Source organism: Scardinius erythrophthalmus, assembly GCF_964197995.2.
Source record: "Scardinius erythrophthalmus genome assembly, chromosome: 2".
In the NCBI taxonomy this organism is placed as follows: Eukaryota; Metazoa; Chordata; class Actinopteri; order Cypriniformes; family Leuciscidae; genus Scardinius; species Scardinius erythrophthalmus.
Genome location: NC_138222.1, coordinates 3,031,383 through 3,052,252, shown reverse-complemented (window position 1 = coordinate 3,052,252; position 20,870 = coordinate 3,031,383). Strand labels below are relative to the sequence as shown.

Genomic DNA, 20,870 nt, shown 5'->3' with positions numbered 1-20,870 from the left:
AAGAAGGGCATTTTAGTGTCGTAACATGCATGTCGACGACATAAAACTCCCACGACGCAGTGCGCATGCGCGGGCAAAAGTGCAGTGGGATAAACGTGTGTCCCTGCGGTTCTGCTCTCAGACCTTTATCATCGCAGCTCGTGTCATGATGGAAGAGAAACTGGATTTAATCAGCAAGTGCATCAGAACTTTCCAAGATTTCCCTACGAAAGGGATTCCGTTCAAGTGGGTATTAATATTAATATATCTCAGGTTAAGCGCGTTCCGGAAGCGCGTTCACGAGGGACTGAAGCGTTAGTTTCAGATGCCCTTAATGTGTGTTTTGCAGGGATATTAGTTTCAGATAGTGTTTAATGTGTGTTTTGCAGGGATATTTTCCCGATCCTGAAGGACCCGAAGGCTCTGACTGCAGTGATGGATCTGTTCGAGGAACACGTGAGGAACTCTTACCCTCAGCTGGATCTGATAGTCGGTAAGAGGACATTCATTACTGGATCTGCACATTAACTGTCAAAGTTACACTAATAAATCTCGTGGAGGAAAAACAAGGATTCCTATCCGAACTGATCATGATATGCGATCAAATACGTATAACTGATTATAATTGATAACTATTTGATTGTTAGAGAGCCTAATTATTACTGTAACAATGACACCTTAAAATAAAGTGTAACCCAACTGTACATGATTGTAAAATTGCTTGCATATGATCAAGTTATTCTCTTTTATTTTGATATCTGTGCAGTTCATTTAAATCAACTCCTTCTTTAATTTTTTCTTAAGGGGCAATAAAATATTTTTAAAACTTGTTTATATAATAAAGTACAATAAAAAAATGTAAACAATGGCGTTATGACTTTAAATCAATTGAATTTAACCCACTGCCTTCATAAACTTTTAGTATGCCACTTTTCATATATATATAATCCATACATTATGCTTTTTTTACTCAAAGACGAGTTGTATGAGCAATGATCAATGAGGCCTAACGTACAAGCCATAAATAGCTAATAGGATAGAATAGTCCTTGTTACATATGTTGCTTACTTACCATAGTAATAATAACAGTAAATTATGCATAATTACATGCAACTAACCCTCAACCAAACCCTAATCCTACCCTAACCTTACAGTAAGTACGTGTAGTTTTTATGTAAATTTATAATTATTACACTGTAACAATGACTCCTTAAAATAAAGTGCAACCCAACTTTTAATGGAATAACGTTCAATTGACTTTAAAGTGAAATCAAAATGTACGTTTTTTGGCATGTAGTTTGAATATGTTAGTCTTACTGTTATCTATAAGCTAGTGTGCTCCAAAACTCGCATTTAGAAGATATAAACGTTCAAAACTTAGTCTCTCAATATGAATCAATTATTTTGATGACATCACTCTGCACTTCAGCTTCTCATCAGATTTCCTGTCCAATCAAATGCTCTCTAGAATCTGAAGCTCCGCCCCCTACATTATAAATAGACGGTGAAATTGGTCAATTCTTCACACATTTACTATTTCCTACACGGTGAATGGCACGCAGTGCACTATATAGGGGATAGGGAACGATTCAGACAGTGTAAATATTCTTTCCATTGGTGCGAATGAAGTCCGGTTTCACGTTAGTTCACGCAAAATGCCGCAGAGACACGACACACAGAGCGGATCATGTGATCGAGTCGCGCAGACCAGAAAACGTATCAGACCCTTTGAATTCTGCACAAAATGCTGTATTATAAAGTGATATGGATGAGATCAAATGGTTTGAGATTAGGACGAAACTGAAGCTTTACCGACCTCAACGGCTCTAAACTAAACGCTATTGGCTATTTTAAAAAAGGGGAGGAGCTGTTCGATATGTCTCTGATGTCTCTGAAAGTCCTGATTTCACTCATTAGTTCTGTCTCCTGGCTGAACTCTGTGCTAATTAACAAATCCAGGACTTGTACTTCCTGAACCTGGACTTTACACCTCTGCTTACTCGTCTGTTGAGGATGTGATGGATTTTTTTAATGAATAAAATAGTAAACTGCATATCAAACTAATAATAACTCTAACATCTAACCTTACTTCATTTTTAGGCCTTACAAAACTAACACTCTGAAACACAATGTACTAAAACGTTCTGTCCTGTGTTTTGGAATGTTGTGTGTTGTGTTGCCATACCCCTTTGACTTTGGTTGTGTGTGTGTGTAAAAATAACATATATGGGAAATGAAACTGGACGGATGACTAGGCTTGAAACCTGGTGATTATTAAGTAATCATTAAAACAGAATTTGCTCCTACCTAGTAACAAAAGAATTTGCATATGAAGAACCAATCAAATTGTAGGGAAATTATTATGTAATGTTTCATGTCATTTTCGCCCCTATTTTATAAAAGCTGTTGTATTCGTGTTAGCTGGTGGGATTCTCCATGGAATTTGTCTGAGATCCTCCGGCCGCGATTAAAGCATTAAAGCACGACGCGCTAGAGTATAAATATTATTGAACGGGGACGTCGACTGTAGACGAGGCCCAGGTACGTAGTTAGTTTTAGGGAAAAATCTTCCACAAGGAATAAACGCCATCATCTCTACGTCGCTTTTACATCATTTCAAACCCCTCAGGTCTCGTCATCTCCGAAAAGCCAAGCTGATGTTGGTTCTTGTTTTATTACGAGCTCTGTCTCGTTCTCTCTCTCCAGCAGACTCTCCTCTGTTCTCTCTCTCTCTCACACACACACACACACACACACACACACACACACACACACACACACACACACACACTCACACACACTTAGACTCTCCTCTTTTCGGTGTTTGTTTGGTGATTCTCTGGAGGATGGAGATTTAGTGGCTCCATGACAACCTTTCAACTAACCTCTGACCAAAAACACCCACAAACTCTCTCTCACACACACACACACACACACACACACACACACACACACACACACACACACACACACACACACACACACACACACACACACACACACACAGTCCTAGGAAAAGTCCTAGTTTGTGAATAACGTGAATGCTAACTGTTGGAGTATCTCCTCTCTCTCTCTCTCCAGGACTGGACGCTCGAGGGTTTCTGTTCGGGCCGCTTCTGGCTCAGAGACTAGGAGTGGGATTTGCTCCGATCAGGAAAAAAGGGAAGCTCCCCGGCCCGACACTATCAGTGGTGTACAGTCTCGAGTATGCGCAGGTACATGAGCTTATGAGTTATGAGTTATCCAGCATCACTTATAAAGATCATTACTCCAGTCTTCAGTGTCACATGATCCTTCAGAAATCACTCTAATATGAGGATTTGATGATCAAGAAACATTTATGATTATTATCAATGATGAAAACAATTTCAGGATTCTTTGATGAATAGAAAGTTCAAAAGAACAGCATTTAATAGAAAACTTGTGTAACATTATAAATGTCTTTACTGTCACTTTTGATCCATTTAATTCATCCATGAATAAAATTATTGATTTCTTATATTTATTTCCCCCAAAAAATTAAATAAATTCTCACTGACCCTAAATTCTTGAACGGAAGGAAGTGTTTAATGTTACAAAAGCTTTCAGTTTCAGAGAAATGCTGTTCTTTTGAACCCTCAATTCATCAAAGAATCCTGAAATAAAAAAGTACACAACTGTTTACAACATTGATAATAATCATAAATGTTTCTTGAGCATCAAATCATCATATTAGAGTGATTTCTGAAGGATCATGTGACACTGAAGACTGGAGTAATGATGCTGAACATTCAGCTTTGATCACAGGAATAAATTACACTTTACTATATATTCACATAGAAAACAGATGATTTACATTATAATAATATTTAACAATATGACTTTTTTGTGGTATTTTTATTCAAATAAATGCAGCCTTGGTGAGCAGAAGAGACTTCTTTTAAAAACTAGTGCTGTCAAACGATTAAATTATTTAATCGCGATTAATCGCATTAATGTCATAGTGAACTCGCACATTTTTATCTATTCTAAATGTCCCTTGATTTCTTTTTGTCCCATTATTTTTTTTTCTCATTTTAATGCTCTTATCAACTCGGAAAAGTGGATCGGCTTGCTTTGTGCAAGCGTTTTTTTTTATTGAAAACAACATCGGCATATACTGTAGTGTTCAGTTTCACACTAACATTCTCACTCGGAGCAAATAATCGCATCAGAGAATTCGTATTCGCGTCAAGTGGTGTTTCAGACTGGACGTGCTGCGATCATCGCTCAGTTCACAACGACAAAACACACAGATCACTTTGGTCTTGTCAATGGAACTTGGAAAGTAAACTTTCCATTCAGAATCTTGTTGGCATCCATTTCGGCTCGCCATCCACTCAAAGCGTAACGTTAGCCTACTACTCTTCGGCCGGCTCGCGAGCCCAAACAAGTGTGTGCGGCGTGCCTGTTGATTTGTGTCCGGTCTAGCTAGATCCGGTGTGGTGTTGTAGTTTTTCTAACGTTACTAGTTGTTGCAAAAGCATGTGAAAAAAAACTACAAAGTTTGCTAGGCCAAAAAGAACGTTAATCTCGCGATAAAAAAATTGATGCCGTTGAAATGGGATTGCATTAACGCCGTTAATAACGCATTTAACTGACAGCACTATTAAAAATCGTACCGATCCCAAACTTTTGAACAGCAGTGCATGTTCAGTATACATATATTATTATCATCACATCATAAAATGATGATCTTCTGCTGATGATGTTTCAGGCCGAGGCCGAGATGCAGGAGGACGCCGTTTCTGAAGGACAGAAGGTCCTGATCATTGATGATTTACTCGCTACTGGAGGTGAGCGAGAACACAGCTTCACATCACAATCAACATTTCCTGATGATTTACTCTTAACTTTAATGACATCCCAGGGTTTTTTAGTCAAAGAATAACAACAAAAAAAGTCATTCTGAATGTTTGTCTGATGGGAGACTCTTATTTTGAAAGACATGAGTGAAGCTTAAAGGAGTAGTTCACTTCAGGATAACAATTTACTCACAGCCCACGTCATCCAAGATGTTCATGTCTTTCTTTCTTCAGTGGAAAAGAAATGAAGGTTTTTGAGGAAAACACTCCAGGATGTTTCTCCATATAGTGACTTCAATGGGGTCCATCGGGTCGAAGGTCCAGATGTGAGTTTCAGTGCAGCTTCAAAGTCTCGACGCGATCCAGCCGAGGAATAAGAGTCTCATCTAGACAAACCAGAGGACATTTTAGAACAGAAATAAACATTTATATACTTTTTAACCACTAATGCTCGTCTTCCACTCGCTGTGATGCGACACACATTACGCTATCAGGTTGAAAGGTCAAGCGTGACGTAGGCGTAAGAACAGACCCAGTGTTTATAAGCGAACGTGCAAAGACTAAGTCAAACGGCATTTACAATCGAATAATAATAAATAAATAAATAAAAGGTAAAACAACGATGTCGGAGGAGAAAATTAGTTTTTCATCCTACTCTACATTTCTGAACCGGAACACGTGTGATCTTTCAGTGTGATTTACGTAATGTGTGTCGCATCACAGCGAGTGCAAGACGAGCATTAGTGGTTTAAAAGTATATAAATGTTTATTAAGTTATAAATGTCCGCTGGTTTGTCTAGATGAGACTCTTATTCCTCGGCTGGATCGCGTCGAGACTTTGAAGCTGCACTGAAACTCACATCTGGACCTTCGACTCGATGGACCCCATTGAAGACACTATATGGAGGAACATCCTGGAGTGTTTTCCTCAAAAACCTTCATTTCTTTTCCACTGAAGAAAGAAAGACATGAACATCTTGGATGACGTGTGGGAGAGTAAACATCAGGAGATTTTAATTCTGAAGTGAACTAATAGCAGATTATTCAATAGAATAGGAGTCGAATTTGCGCCGATTAGGAACACAAATCTTCCAGCAGCAACGATGTAACGTGTGTGTGTGTGCGTGTGTGTGTGTGTGTGTGTGTGTGTGTCAGGAACGCTGTGTGCGGCGTGTAAGCTGATCCGACAGCAGAAAGCCGAGGTTCTGGGATGTTTGGTGCTCATCGAACTCAAGGATCTCCACGGATCCGACAAGCTGAAGCCGACGCCGGTCTTCTCTCTGATACAGTACTGACGTCTCAGAGGAAGTGTGTGTCATTCACTCGATGGTTTATGTCTCAGAGATATGAAGAATTACAAGCAATTTTACATCAACACTTCATCCTTTGTGGGTTTGATGGTCTTAATTCCACCATGAGAATTAGGAAAAGAAACGGCCTGCGTCTAAAATCACATACTGTTAAATAATAACTTTGTGGTAATGATGGGAGAAATTAAGCTTTTTGAATCATTTGCTTGGCAAAATGATTGTGTTATTGAAACTGGTGACCCCTGCTGGCCAGAACAGTGTAAATGCAGTGGAAACATGCATAAAAACACCTATAACAAACCAGTTCATCTATTAGATACGATCAACAAGTCATCTAATAGCAGTAAATATGAAGTGTCTGTTAAATATGTTATTAATTTGTCGGGCTTGTTTTATAGAGAGCTTGGTTTATTGGTCCAGTAAAAACTGATCTGAGATCAGGTAAAAATCATATATAGACACTGGTTTCATGGAGATCATCGTCCCCTAGTGGCAAAACATTGACATTTCAAAACGTAACGAAGCTTCGTTCACTGAAATCACGTGACTTCAGCAGTTTGATACTCGCTGGTCCAGAACTAATGATTCAAAGCTTCTCTAAACGGTTCAGAATCACCTCTATAAGTTCGGTATCGGATGTGGTTTGGATTTGTGCAGTATGAATGCAATCCATTCACCATGTTGTCATTGTCATGTGACCGAAGTGAAGCAACACAAGTCACAATTCCTGTTTTATGGTCTCATTGTGCAATTTCTGGTACAATCAGGTACTTTTCACCAGGTTTCTTTTGTTTTTCTACAACATAGTCCGCGAGTCGAGACAGTCGATTACAAGAGTACCTGATGTACAGAGAGAGTATGAAACACCATTGCTTGCATGAACGTGTTTATTGTAAATGATTCAATGCATTGATCTTGTAAATGATTCCTCCTGTTGCTTGTTGACATTTATGAACAGTTATTGTGCCAAAATGCAAAGAACAATGTCACGACCTCAGACAATATCTGTTAAAAACATAGTGACTCGTAAAACGCAAACTATGAACAAATGAAACTAAAAATGAGAGTCTTCTAAAAGTTGAAATCCATAATAAAAAAATATTGCACATGGTATGGTCTGTAGTCCGGTCTGCTTCTGCTCAGACGCGCTCCTCTTCCTTCATCTTCTGGGTCAGGGCGTTCAGCACAATGTTCAGATCCGCGCTCTTGTTCAGTTTCAGGTACAAGTCTTTCCTGATTGGATGTATCGTGAGCCACGCGGGGGCCGACTCGGCCAGCAGGCGAAGATGCTTCTCCATCTCATCTAGAGAGAAATAAACATTATATGAATGAATGATCCGCCAGCAAAAAAAGCCCCATATTAAGAGCCCTCGCAATGAGAAAACCCACTGAATCATAAAAACAATTAAATATTTGTGGCCTTTTATCATCACGATTAGCAAAGCAACACGCCATGAAATCAAACTTGATTGTGGCAGGGTTGTCAAAATCAAAAGCGAAGATCAAATTTCTCTTAAAGGGACACTTCACCCATTTGCATTAAGCTTTGCATTGTTAGAAACCCAGTCATACTATTGAATGGTCGTGCAACACTCTCTCATTTTCCCCTGAGATGGGAGAAATCTGTTATTTACCTCTTACACTTCCTCCTACAATGACGCAAAAATCGTCATTTTGCGTCATTGTAGGAGGAAGTGTTAGAGGGGGGGATTTCTGTTGAGACTACAAGCACTAGTTTCTCATCTTTCCCAGGGTGGGGCGCGCTCACGCTACAGACCTATTACAGATCAGTGGGTGGGACTTTACTCTCTGAAACTGAAAGCAATATCCTCCATCTTGTTTGTAGCTAAGCTAACAGGCGCTGTGGAGACAGATGTACAGTTATGACAATAGCGGAGGAAAGTGCTCAATATGATATAGAAGAAGAGGATTTCGGAAGTCTGATGCTTGAATCAGGTGTTTGTGGCTACCTTTACAAGCCGCATTATAGCGAAGAGCAGCCGAGGCAGAGAAGACCTGCCTGCCGCGGACGAGGAGCCCGGACTGGCTCGAGTTAGGGCGGACTGGTGGCGCCGGTGATCTCACAATGCAGCTACGAACCGCTACGAACACAGAGATAGAGTCCGTCTGCGGCAAAGAATTTCAACGATGACAATTTCTCCTGGACGAAATCTCTGGATCAGACGAGGACACGGACGTTTGTGTTGAGAACTATCCTAGTTTCGCACCGCATATGTTCTGACTGAACATCCAGGTACCATGCAATAATTCACCTTTTCGAAAGAAATACAAACGAGGAGTAATGCACTATATGAGTTCGCCAACTAACTAGACATTTTGTGTGAATGTGAAATGAATTTCAAGCTCTGGTGGTAGCTAGCCTTGTAGACGGAAGAGTGATTTCTCTTATAGGCAGATATGCGCTTTCTGGATTAGTGGGAGTGGCTTGCGGAGCTGTGCAATGTGGTGCATTGTGGGAGTTGTTGTCTTTCATACAAATGCGTTCTGAAGTTATTTTTTGTCTTTTCTCGTTCACGAAGGCACCGAATTCAAAAATTATTTTACATTTCGACTACATATATGACCCACTTTAAATAAAAAACAATGTTCAAATGGGTGAAATGACCCTTTAAACGTGCAAAAGTCTAATTATATTTCAAATTCTAAAGGCAATCCTGGAGGAATGTTGAAGGAAAACGGTTCTGTATCGTCTCTTACGCCCACAAGAGGACGCAAGCGAGCGCAATATAAACCAGATCAAGCATCACATCTTTCATTGAAATTAAACGTTTAAGTGCATTTACTTTTGAAACAATTGTTCTTAAATAAAACAATTCCCTTAATGTGCATGCAAGGAAAATTATAAATATATATATATATATATATATATATATATATATATATATATAGAGATAGATAGATAGATAGATAGATAGATAGATAGATAGATAGATAGATAGAAAAAACATGTCATAATTGAAAAAAAAAAATGTAATCCAATATTTCGTGATAATTTATAAATATTTTTTGTAGGCTGGTCATTTTTGACTGGTAACACCACAAGTGTAGCAGAGAGGGAATTTATTACAAAATGTAAATAAAATACAAGTAGTTATACCCCGGCTTAGTAAAATCAGTATGAATTAGTCCAATGCGATGATGTTAAGGGAAAAAGAAAATCCTCTCCAGGTCAAAGTGACCCGAACACAACCTGAGGGTTAAATCCCTGTTCCTCTGGGATCAGAATAACTGTCCCTGCTACATGTTCTTGTTTGAGAAGCGTTTCACTGGGATATACGGCACAATAGGGAAGAAAAGACTAGTGCAACTTCCTTTAATTATAATCATGAAGTGCTCAGAAGAGGCAGATCACTAGGGTTCAGAACAGCTGGGAAAATAGAATATTCTGGTCTTAATTTCTTTAAAATATCTTAAAATAATCTTAAAAGGGTCTTTAAAATATCTTTAAAAAAAATCTTAAGACCCTTTTAAGATTATTTTAAGAAATTAAGACCCTTTAAATATTGTAATTTCTTTAAAATATCTTTACAAGATCTTAAGACCCTTTTAATATTTTAATATCTTAAAGAAATTAAGACCCTTTAAATATTGTAATTTCTTTAAAATATCTTTACAAGATCTTAAGACCCTTTTAATATTTTAATATCTTAAAGAAATTAAGACCCTTTAAATATTGTAATTTCTTTCAAATATCTTTACAAGATCTTAAGACCCTTTTAATATTTTAATATCTTAAAGAAATGAAGACCCTTTAAATATTGTAATTTCTTTCAAATATCTTTACAAGATCTTAAGACCCTTTTAATATTTTAATATCTTAAAGAAATTAAGACCCTTTAAATATTGTAATTTCTTTCAAATATCTTTACAAGATATTAAGACCCTTTTAATATTTTAATATCTTAAAGAAATTAAGACCCTTTAAATATTGTAATTTCTTTAAAATATCTTTACAAGATCTTAAGACCCTTTTAATATTTTAATATCTTAAAGAAATTAAGACCCTTTAAATATTGTAATTTCTTTAAAAGATCTTAAAATAGTCTTTAAAATGTCTTAATTTCTTTAAAAGATCTTTAAAAAAAATCTTTAGACCCTTTTAATATTTTAATATCTTAAAGAAATTAAGACCCTTTAAATATTGTAATTTCTTTAAAATAGTCTTAAAGGGGTCTTTAAAAGGTCTCAATGTTTAAAAAACGAAATCTTAAGACCCTTTTAATATTATTTTAAGATCTTTTAAAGAAATTAAGACCCTTTAAATATTGTAATTTCTTTAAAATATCTTTACAAGATCTTAAGACCCTTTTATTATTAATTTAAGATCTTTTAAAGAAATTAAGACCCTTTAGATATTGTCATTTCTTTAAAATAGTCTTAAAGGGGTCTTTAAAAGGTCTCAATGTTTAAAAAACGAAATCTTAAGACCCTTTTAATATTATTTTAAGTTTTTTTTAAGAAATTAAGACCCTTTAAATATTGTAATTTCTTTAAAAGATCTTAAAATAATCTTAAAATGGTATTTAAAAGGTCTTAAGATTTTTTTTTAAAGATCTTTTAAAGAAATTAAGACCCTTTTAATATTATTTTAAGAAATTAGGACCCTAATTTCTTTAAAAGATCTTAAAATAGTCTTAATCTCTTTAAAAGGGTCTTGATTAAATCACTCGTGACTCTGGGAAACGGCTGCACTGACCGGAGCTGAGCGGAGACCGGTAGCTAGCGATCACGCGGTTGCAGGCGAGCTCCATGAGGAGGGCCGGCTTCTTCTCCGCTACGAACACGTTGCGCAGGATCCGGGCTAGCTCCGGGAGCCGTGACATCATCACCAGGCGCCGCTCCTGCTCCGGGTCCCTCGTCATCACGGCCCGCAACTTCTGAGCCTCTTTAGCTCGAATCTGAAGAGGGACAGATGCGGATTAGCTTTAGTGAGAACACTTGAAACATAGACTGTAAAAAAAGATACTCCTTCACTCTTCCATTGGAGAAAAGTGAATGAGCTTCTTTGAAAATCTCGACGTGTTGGTGTGTGTTCAGTGGACTGACCCTCTCCAGCAGGGACTGAGAAACTCCTCGGAGCGCACCGGGTGTTTCTGACGGCTTCTCCGCGGGCTCCGGCTCTTCGGCACACGCGCTCTCGGCGGTCTTCAAGGCCAGGTTAGCCAACGCTTTCTCCATCTGGAACGAGAAAAGGAAGTCAGTGACGTGATGATCAGTTTCACTGACAGATCAACTTGTTTTTGAACAAAACAGGGTTCGTACAGATTCTGTCAAATGAAATTCCAAGCACTACTTTTTTGGTTTTCAAGGAATACAATCAGAGATCTCACTTATCAAACAATATCTTTATTACCTTCAAATTAAAAAACAAAAATAGTTTCATTTACAGATCAACTTTTGTTTTTGAATAACATTTGCTAGTTATACATGCGAGTGTGTGTGTGAGAGTACAGAACCTTAAAATGGCGTAGAGTTATTAATCTAACCTGATTAAATATGATAATTACTTTACATTTATATTTAAATGTGTCCTTGTGGTGAAAATCCAATGTAGTTTATGTGTCTATGTGGTGTTTTTAATCTGCTTTAAGACAAATCATGTGTAAATTCATAAGTCGACAGCATTGCTGAGTATTTCCTCCTTAAAACTGCAGTGAACCAAAGACAGTCTCAAAAACACGCTTTGAAATCGCTGGTGTTTCTGACGTCACAAACTACCTTGTAACCAATCAGATCAACGTGTGATCGTCAACCAGTGGATCTCTGAGCTGAGCGAGTGAGTGGAGGCGGGGCTCATTTGCATATTCATAGAAGCGTGCATACTAAATGAGAAAAGGGTGTCGAGTTACATTCAAGATATTTTAACCTGTTAAGCTGCAACCCCACTTTTGAAAAATCCCAAGAAATGACATACCCAAACTGAAACAGATACAGTTCATGAACCCTTTGTACTAAAAGCACAAGTATGATCTCATTTGAAAGCTGACACCTGGCAGTTTATTGTAATGTAGAATTAATTATTGTCATAATGACAAAAATTGTTATAAATAGCTTCAAAGTTTTGTAAAGTTATTAGAAATTATTTTTTATGAAACATCCTCATGAAAATAAAATTGAAGTTGGCCCTGGAGCAATCTAGAAATGCACTACAGCTAATGCCACATGTCTAAACATTTTATGTTTAAAATCTTAAGATAATAAGTCCAAAACTCTGTATTTAGTGAAATGTTTTTCAAGACCATGTCATGTGACTTTATTTTGATTTGATGCTAAAATGCTACTGATATTTAGTGTCATCTTCTTACCATCTATGCAGTATATTGTCTTTATTGTTTTGTGGTGCAAACGAGCCCCATTCAGTCTCAGTCTCCCCCTGCACACATTCACACCTCTCCAGCCAGGTTATGGCTCTAAATATGCATTTCTTTTGTCTGCATTAGTTACTAACGACTGGCTATTCACATGCTATTCATATGGTTTCAGTCACTAATTTCTTTTCTCAAAGTTCACCTCACATTCTAAACTGTTTTAAATGCATTTCTTGAATAAAGAAACATTTCAGTAAGCATTCAAAAAATAATAAAAATATAACTTCTAGGTGGCAGGTGCACCTAGGGCTAGCTAGCATGTTAGTTTAGCACACCATCAATACACGACAATTTATGAGATTAAAACCATGTTTGTGCTTATAAACTTACTTTATAAAGCAAATCGAGTATTTTAAATAATTTTCTGTGATCTAATTTGGCTTCAGATAAAAAAAATCAGAAAGAAAATATACTATTGTATACTGTTCTGCACAATGATAGTCTATATAGATTAGCATTACATTATAAATATAATCTATTATTATGGAAATACCTGGCATGGATTGAAAAACACAGGTAACTCAAATATCATAGCAAACATGTTTATTGTCTTCAAAATGTCTGTATCGGCATGTTACAGCCATAGTTACAGCGCGATCTCTTGTTAGCTGTGTGTGTGTTCGAGGCTTCCTGGATTGTCACATGATTATGGCACTTCTTCATGTTCTAATACTGTGCACAGGGCGGCGAGGGCGCCCTCAGGCTATTGGTATGAATTGAAAACACATTAACAGAGTATGCAAACGCTCATAATGATTACATCGACGCATTTGGGTATAAATTCAATAAATATTATTCCTGTCTATAGAAATCTGATGTAAACCTATGAGAATATATCAATATTTCTCCAAATCTGCACATTTTTTAGCTAAAAGCCCAGAAGGACGTTGTTTTGTGTATCGCTGTCATGACGACGGCACGGGAGTTTTTTTATGAATGAAAGCGGCTGATGCGCATAATTCATATCAAAGGTATCGACTCATTTTTTCATTTCATAACTCCTGACACAAATTAAGAAATAACTGTCGCTATAAGTTTCTCAGAATACAATAGTGGTCAAATTCTGAAACTTGAGTCTTATATCTTTGTAATGATGTATAGTTTGTCAAGGTATAACATTAAATCTGATAGTAACTTTGAACTATTTATAAAAAAAAAAACGCTTCAGTGCGCCCGCGCTCTGGCAACGGTTAACAGGTTAAGGGATAAAATTGACTACAGACCTTTTCAGCCCTTAATTTGTGAAAGAGTGAATTAAGATCTTTAAGAAACCTTTTAAAGACCCTTTTTAGATCTTAAGATTATTTTAAGACTTTAAGAAATCAATTCCAGAACTGTCAACTTGTAAATGTGTACCTTGAAATGCAATGTAAGTCGCTTTGGATAAAAGCATCTGCTAAATGCATAAATGTAAATGCAAGACCCTTTAAGATTATTTTAAAACCTTTTAAAGCCAATAAGACCTTTTTAAGACCAGCAGAAACCCTGATGCGTGTCACTGAACCCCATGTGTAAACGGGATCTAGTCCCGGTCGAGGTGCTCGCTCACCTTGGGCGTCATGAGCGCTCGAGCTCGGTCCAACACCTCCTGAGCCGAGCTCAGCTTCTCAGTTTGAGGGGGTTGAGGCAAATCACTGGGCTTGACGTTGGGAACCTCGTCCACATTGAACCTCGGATGCCAGCGGGTCAGTTTGTCATCGGGGACGACGATGGGAGGGTTTAGGGAAGCCAGGAACGTCTGGATCCAACATAAGATAAGACATGATTGGAATTTACACAAAACATAATATCCAGAACTCATGCAAGTAAACCTGCTCACCTTGTGGTGTCCCTTCACGATCTCAACAAGGTTCTGGTGAAAAATGCGTCTTCTTTCCAAAAGACGAGAGGCCGACAACACTGGACGAGTACCGTTGAATTCTGGGGGGAAGAGACACTCTTAAAATAAATAACGATTTTAGAACTTAAACATACGTGTGAGGGCTGCATGATTTGGGTTAAAAACAAAACGTTGGCTATGTGTGTTAAATTCATTGCAATGATCACGGGTGCACTGCGTGCTACAAACGACCCTAAACACAAAGCAGACGCACAGATGGAGTCGGTGCACCGATCGACCGGCCGTAAAGCCGAATTTGTATTTTTTCGGACCGGAAGAGCACCCGCGTGCACAGACTATACTGGAATCATACGATAACAATGATGCACTAGCGTAGACGGTGAACGTTTGTTCAGCTCAGCTTCTCACGTGTTGGATGAGAAACCAAACAGACGAACACGTGACGAAGCTGAAATGCTGCTTTGTGTAAAGCTTTGTTTCATGCACTTTTGAAAAGCTAGAAGTAAACATCAGTTCTGTAGAGGATTATCATTTTTATTTTGCCTTAAAATTACAGTTAAATTACAATTACAGACTTATTTTGATTTAAAAACAAAAACAAAAAAAGCACCTTCTGTAGCGTCTTTGTTTTACTTGTTGCACTAAACATTATTTGATTTAACATTTTGGAATAATTTATTTATTAAGGGTTTATTTAGTTTCACTGGTAAAGACCTTTTTTCTTCTCACCGAATTTAAAAACAAAAGCTGCTTAATTAGCCAAACATCGTTGAAAGCGTGTTGATTATGTTGTGAACTATGCAGTCGTTGCCTTTAATTTCTCAAGGTTACAGTTAATGTTTTTATTTAAGGCCAGTTTTATGTAGTTTCAAGTCAACCCAATTTAAAACAAAAGCTAAATGCTGATGCTAAGTGTCAGTCCCATCGATGTCTGTGTTGAATGTGCTTTACTGCGCAGTTACTGACGTTAGTTTCAGATGTTCAGTTATTGTTTTTAACAGCCAAGAGCCAGTTCAGCCTGTTAAATACCAAATACACAATGTTTATCTATACTTTTATTCTTTCTTGTTTATTGCTTAAAAAAAAACAAAAAATAAAAATAAAAAAAACAGAAATTGGTATCGGACAGTTTGCTTAAAAAAAGCGGTATCGGAATTGAAAATCATGATTGTGCATCACTACAGAGCCGCAGTCAGTGTTAATGTCCCTCACCTTCTTCAATGACCGGCTCCACTGTGAGCTGATAGCTGGACCTCTTCACAGCGGCACTGAACGAGGGAATGTTCTTCTCCTGGCGAAAGGAATAGGCGGAGGGGTAAACCGCCTTGATCTGGCCCAGGTGGCTCTCCTCGAAACGCCTGAGGAGAAAGCAGAACTAGGGTTACCCTGTTAACCAGCCTCTCCAACACGAGTAAACCACCAAATCTGCACTCTGGGCGACTAAATGTCTATCATTAGCCTTTGCCTAATAATTTTTTTGCATGTGTGTGTGTTAGAGGCTAAATATAAGTTTAGCATAAATATAGACTATTTCGATGTAGCTCAATGGACGGATGCGCAGCGCATCCATCGAGACAGAGAGAGAGCAAGAGAGAGAGAGAGAACGATTGTTGCATTTTTGTGTTAAAATAACAGTTAATTTGGAATTATTATTAGCAAGCAGAAGATATGGCGGTTTCTCCAGTAGTGGGCGGAGCTAATGCACAAACAACAATCTCATTGGCTGGAGCTCATTCCTGTTTTGATTTCAGCAAATCATTTCGGGTGAACGCTGAAAACGTGATTAATATTATTAATAAAACAATATATATTGTATTCATGAGCGCAGCAGCTCATCAATCCTTGTATTTATAAATAGTATAAGTGCTGGGCAACGATTAATCGCATAAGTGTTTACATAATATGTGTGTGTACTGTGTATAATTTTGTGTATATAAATACACATGCATGTAAATATTTAAGAAAAATGTGTTATTTATACATAAAATATTTATATAATATAAATGTATAAATAGATACAGTATATACATGCAAATATTTCTTAAATACATGCATGTGTGTATTTATATATACAAAATAATTATACAGAGTACACACACATATGTAAACACACACTGATATTTTGGATGCGATTAATTATTGCCCAGCACACACACATGCATAATATAGATATATATAAAGTAAAAATACACAAAATATAAACTAAATAAACAAAATATAACCAAACAATATATCAGACTGGCGAATAAACTAATGACTAGCCAAAGGTGATTCTATAGCCAAGGTGTGTGTGGAGGGTTGACTCTTACTTGCGCATCATGTCTTGGACCCCCTGCTTGACCTTGGCGAAGGTGACGGTCTCGGAGCGGTTGAACAGCATCCCGACGATGGTCTCCGTACTGCGAAACATCTCAGACAGAAGCTTGTACTGGTAGGGCAGGGTGAGGCCGGGCGGGACGTCCCGAGAGAGATTGTGGAAACGCTGATAAGCTGGGAGCTTCTCTCTGAAACACACACAAAACTTCAGCAACAAAACACACAAAGCATCTCTGAGGTATGTGTAGAGTTTATTAAAACATGAGGGTTAGTACACGACAATTTACATTTTTGGATGAATTATCGCTTTAAGGCGAGACGGCGGGCAAAAACATCCTTTTTTTTTTTACAGGTCAATTTTGAGATTTTTGGATATTTGTCTTCTTTCAGACTTGTGGTGAAAAAAAGTCTGAAATACACATTTAGGTCTTTATTTTACTACACTTTGTCTGTTTGCGTCTGTAGATTTCTCATAAATTCAACAAATGTTGGCGTTCTTAATCCTCCCGCTTCTCTGCGATCGCTGTCTGCACCCTGTCATCACACACACCGTTAGAAAGCTCTCTCTCTCCTGTACAATGCTGTCGCATCCAAATATGGCCATTTCCTTTTTATCAGCAACCAATCGTGAAAGTAAAAGGGCTGAATGCGCAATCTCATTGGCTGATGATAAATTTTTAAAGCCCGTTTTCACAAAATGACTTTTCTATCTGAAATCTCCACTTCAGTCGTACCGATATACACCAAACTCTCCAGTCTTGTACCTAGTTATATCATGAAGACATTTACCGAGGGATTTGTAAATATATTATTCCTAGCCTGATTTATATAACATTTAATTCCAAAAACATGGCGAAAATCATTTTTTTAAGGCTATTGACAGTATATTCTGATTTACAGGATAACAGAAGTAGATATCCATAAATCCCTCTGTAATTTTTTCCCCATCTAATATGTGAACACAATGAAACAAGAATTTTTAACCTGGCTTTATCAATACTCACATTTAGTTTTTTTTTAAATATATGCAAATTAGTGCATATTTAATTAGATATTGCCCAATTTGCATATTTAAACATTAAATTACAGAAAACTTGAAATACATTTTTTCCTCATCTTAATGTAGGTAATCAACTGAGAAAGTTTTATGGTGATATCTGCTAGTTAAAAATGTTACCCTGTTCACATGTAGTGTCTCGCCTTAATCCACAATAGTAGAGAAATAGTTTTATGCGAAAATTTCGGCCGCGGATTTCGGACTCAGTTTGCTCCGAGCTCTATCACGAGCCCTGCATTGAGTAAACAAACATTTGCATCGGCCAGCGAACCTCACCTTTCCTCTGGTTCAGGCCTAGCCTGTGCCTCAGTAGCTTTAGCATCCGCCGCAACTCGCTCGGCCTTTCTCTGCTGAACCTTTGCCGAGATCTCGCGGGCAGCGTCGAGCCTCGCTTTCAGCTCCGCTAGTGTCGAAACGGGAGCGGGCGAGGGATTCGCTACGGCTTCAGACTGTCCTTTCAGTTTCTGCAGCTTCGACTTCAGCGCTGACACGTCCTCTCGGGAAAACGTCTTCTGAAAGAACATAAGCAGTGTGATTAGCGAGGCTCGAGGACAGCGGGAGGCTCCTGAAGACCCCCATGTGTCCGTTACCTTGCTCCGGCTCGTCCGCGTCGGCCTATCGGCTCCACCAGGGGAGATATTAGCATTGTGATTAACAGTATTTTTTGAGTCTTTGCTGGCGGTTTGAGGAGCCTGAGCGATGCCATTGGACGAAGGCTCAGTGCGCTACATCAAGATAAGACAGGGTGGATTAGCAGTCATTAAAACACACAGATACACAAATGCATTCACAGAATGTAGTCTAGTCTACTTCACCTGAAATACTCAAACTAAAAATACACATTAGCACAACATGCTAATGAAATTAAACAATAATCTATTTATTAAGATTATACTGAAAAACTTGCATGATAACTTGATATATCACAAAATGGTAAATTATTCAGAATTCATTTATCCTCCGCAATCATTTCATCATTTAAATTTTCCATTCTCAAAACTTTTGTGGAATTGCACAGACCGGTGACTATAAAAACGGAGAGGCCGCGTATCAAACAATTTCTTATTTCTTATTAGTTTAACTGATTTAACTTTTCACACATTTATGAAACCGTGAGGTAGTGTTTAATCATGTTTTTGGTACTGTCCCTGTTCAAATAAACTTATAAATAAAATAAATAACTTTAATAATTTTCTCTCGTGTTTATTTTAATCAATATTGGTACATTATTATAGTATTCACTTTATTATTATTATTATTATTATTATTATAAAACAAATTACATCAAAAGTAATATAAAAGTAATTTTAAAAAGTAGTTGGATTACATTAATAAAAAATGTGTAATGGAATAGATTAAGTTACGTTACTAACTACAATTTATAATCATGTATAATTTGCATTTAGTAATGCAATACAAATTTATAAGTAATCTACCCAGCAACATATATCGTTTAAATGGATTATTGAAAATTTTTGGACGATTTAAGCGAAACACATAATATTCTATGGAAAATGTTAAATGAAGTATTATCAGTTTAAATTTTTTTTTTTACTTTAACAACAATTAAATCAACTCTTTCACGTTTATTTATTTATTTATTTAATTTATTTTTAATCATGGATCATTTGTATTCAATAATGAACTCCAATTTATAAGTCATCTACCCAGCAACATCGTTTAATCCCATTAGCTTTTTTTGTTTGTTTTTTAGACGAATGAAGTCAAATAGGTAAAATTCGATGAAAAGTTTTAAATTAAGAATTATCAGTTTAAGGTTAAGCAGTTTATTAATTTTTTTTTAAGTAATGTCAAAAATAGTGTATTAGAGACATTTTTAAATGGATGTAACGTTATGCGTCCACGTCGCGTTATAACGTACTGAGCGTCGCGTTTCAAACACACATTCTGTTTTGAACGCAACATTGAGCGCTAGATAACGTTACCTGCTCTTTATCGTCGTGTTTCAGCAGATCGAGCCTCTTCCTCGCGGTCTTCGGAACCGTGCGGTCCTCCGGGGAAGTTCTGCCGAGTCTCAGGCGCTTCTTGGCGCTGCTGTGCTGTTCGGTCGTGGACGCGAACACCACCGAACACACGTCGAACTCCGCCGAGGTCCGTTTAGGGGTTCGGGGACTCGCCGTTAGGCTCACATGACTCACCTCTGTCGCGGTTTCTACCGTGTCCGCTGACAGAACCTCATCGATGATTTTGAGGAACTCCTGATGAACGTGTTTCTGCGGTTCTGATGTCGCGTGAACGCGCGCAGACCGTGTGGCTCTGGACGATGTTCTTGGTTTAGCGATAACCACCGAATCCGAAACGTCCACGGACACTTTTTGTCCCTTCGACCGGACAGATCGACTAACACCACCCTTCTTATTCTGTGCAAAATAATCGGTAACCCGCGCTTGAGCCATTCTTCTGTAAGAATGAGATCCGTGGCGTGAGGCAATTGTTATTATCCCACCGGAAGTTCCTCTCAGCGTCTTCTCTGTAGACTAACTTTCGCGCGAAATCGGGTCACGTGACTTATGTAGGCAGAGCCTGGCTTATAACCACGCCCCTAACCCGCTGATCAAACACTCACAAAACCGACCGACTGACTGTAAACATGCCAATATTGGGTGTCATATCCACAATTAATAATAAACACTTATACGTTTACCAATTTGATTGGACTCCTTGTGTTATTTTTATATTAAAATGTATTTTATTCTACTTTTTACCACGTTTAGCAGTCATTTTGGTGGTTGGGTTTTGGAATGAATGGAATTATGTTCTCTCTATTGTAAATTTGCATTTCTTAAGATAAATCAATCATTTTGAATGAGTAACACTGTTAATCATTTAACAGCAAGTGTGACTTGCAGCTGCTCTTATGCAGTATGCATGTTAAAAAAGCAAAATAGTATGGCATGTGACATATTCTTCATTGCTTTTAAATGTACTTTCAGCTGAAAATTATCCAAGAAAAAAAGAAGTGGATTAAAGGGATATACTGAAAAATGGATTTGTTCTGCTTGAGTAAAGGGTGAGTAAATGGAATAAACTTTTATTTTTGGTGAACTATCCCTTTAAATGGGTTCGCTTTTAGTACTCGCCTCTACATGGGATATTAGACCCTGGTGAGATTATGATCGAAATGCCAAAACCAAA

General features: G+C 37.6%; 2 protein-coding genes across 3 annotated transcripts in view; one reads left to right on the top strand and one right to left on the bottom strand.

Annotated features, from left to right (window-relative positions):
* Positions 1-7,223, top strand: part of aprt (adenine phosphoribosyltransferase) — a 7,588-nt gene extending 365 nt beyond the window's left edge. The window contains exons 1-5 of the mRNA XM_081358813.1: positions 1-225; positions 369-472; positions 3,061-3,194; positions 4,715-4,793; positions 5,958-7,223. The exon at positions 1-225 is cut by the window's left edge and continues 365 nt beyond it. Of these exons, the coding sequence (XP_081214939.1) occupies positions 26-225; positions 369-472; positions 3,061-3,194; positions 4,715-4,793; positions 5,958-6,097 (657 nt within the window). The 5' untranslated portion in view covers positions 1-25 and the 3' untranslated portion in view covers positions 6,098-7,223. The remainder of the gene's footprint in view (positions 226-368; positions 473-3,060; positions 3,195-4,714; positions 4,794-5,957) is intronic.
* Positions 6,921-20,240, bottom strand: cdt1 (chromatin licensing and DNA replication factor 1). 2 transcript variants are annotated; one of them, XM_081358802.1, is made up of 10 exons: positions 19,661-20,240; positions 18,305-18,439; positions 17,991-18,226; positions 16,651-16,845; positions 15,554-15,699; positions 14,321-14,421; positions 14,051-14,239; positions 11,180-11,311; positions 10,830-11,031; positions 6,921-7,415 (listed from the first exon to the last, which is right to left on the bottom strand). In XM_081358802.1, the coding sequence occupies exons 1-10, from the start codon at positions 20,129-20,131 to the stop codon at positions 7,252-7,254; spliced, it is 1,971 nt and encodes a 656-aa protein (XP_081214928.1). In that variant the 5' UTR covers positions 20,132-20,240; the 3' UTR covers positions 6,921-7,251. The 2 variants fall into 2 exon arrangements, with proteins under 2 accessions (XP_081214928.1, XP_081214929.1); XM_081358803.1 differs by having other exon boundaries at positions 6,978-7,415; positions 17,991-18,223; positions 19,661-20,221.
* Positions 20,241-20,870: the final 630 nt, after the last annotated feature.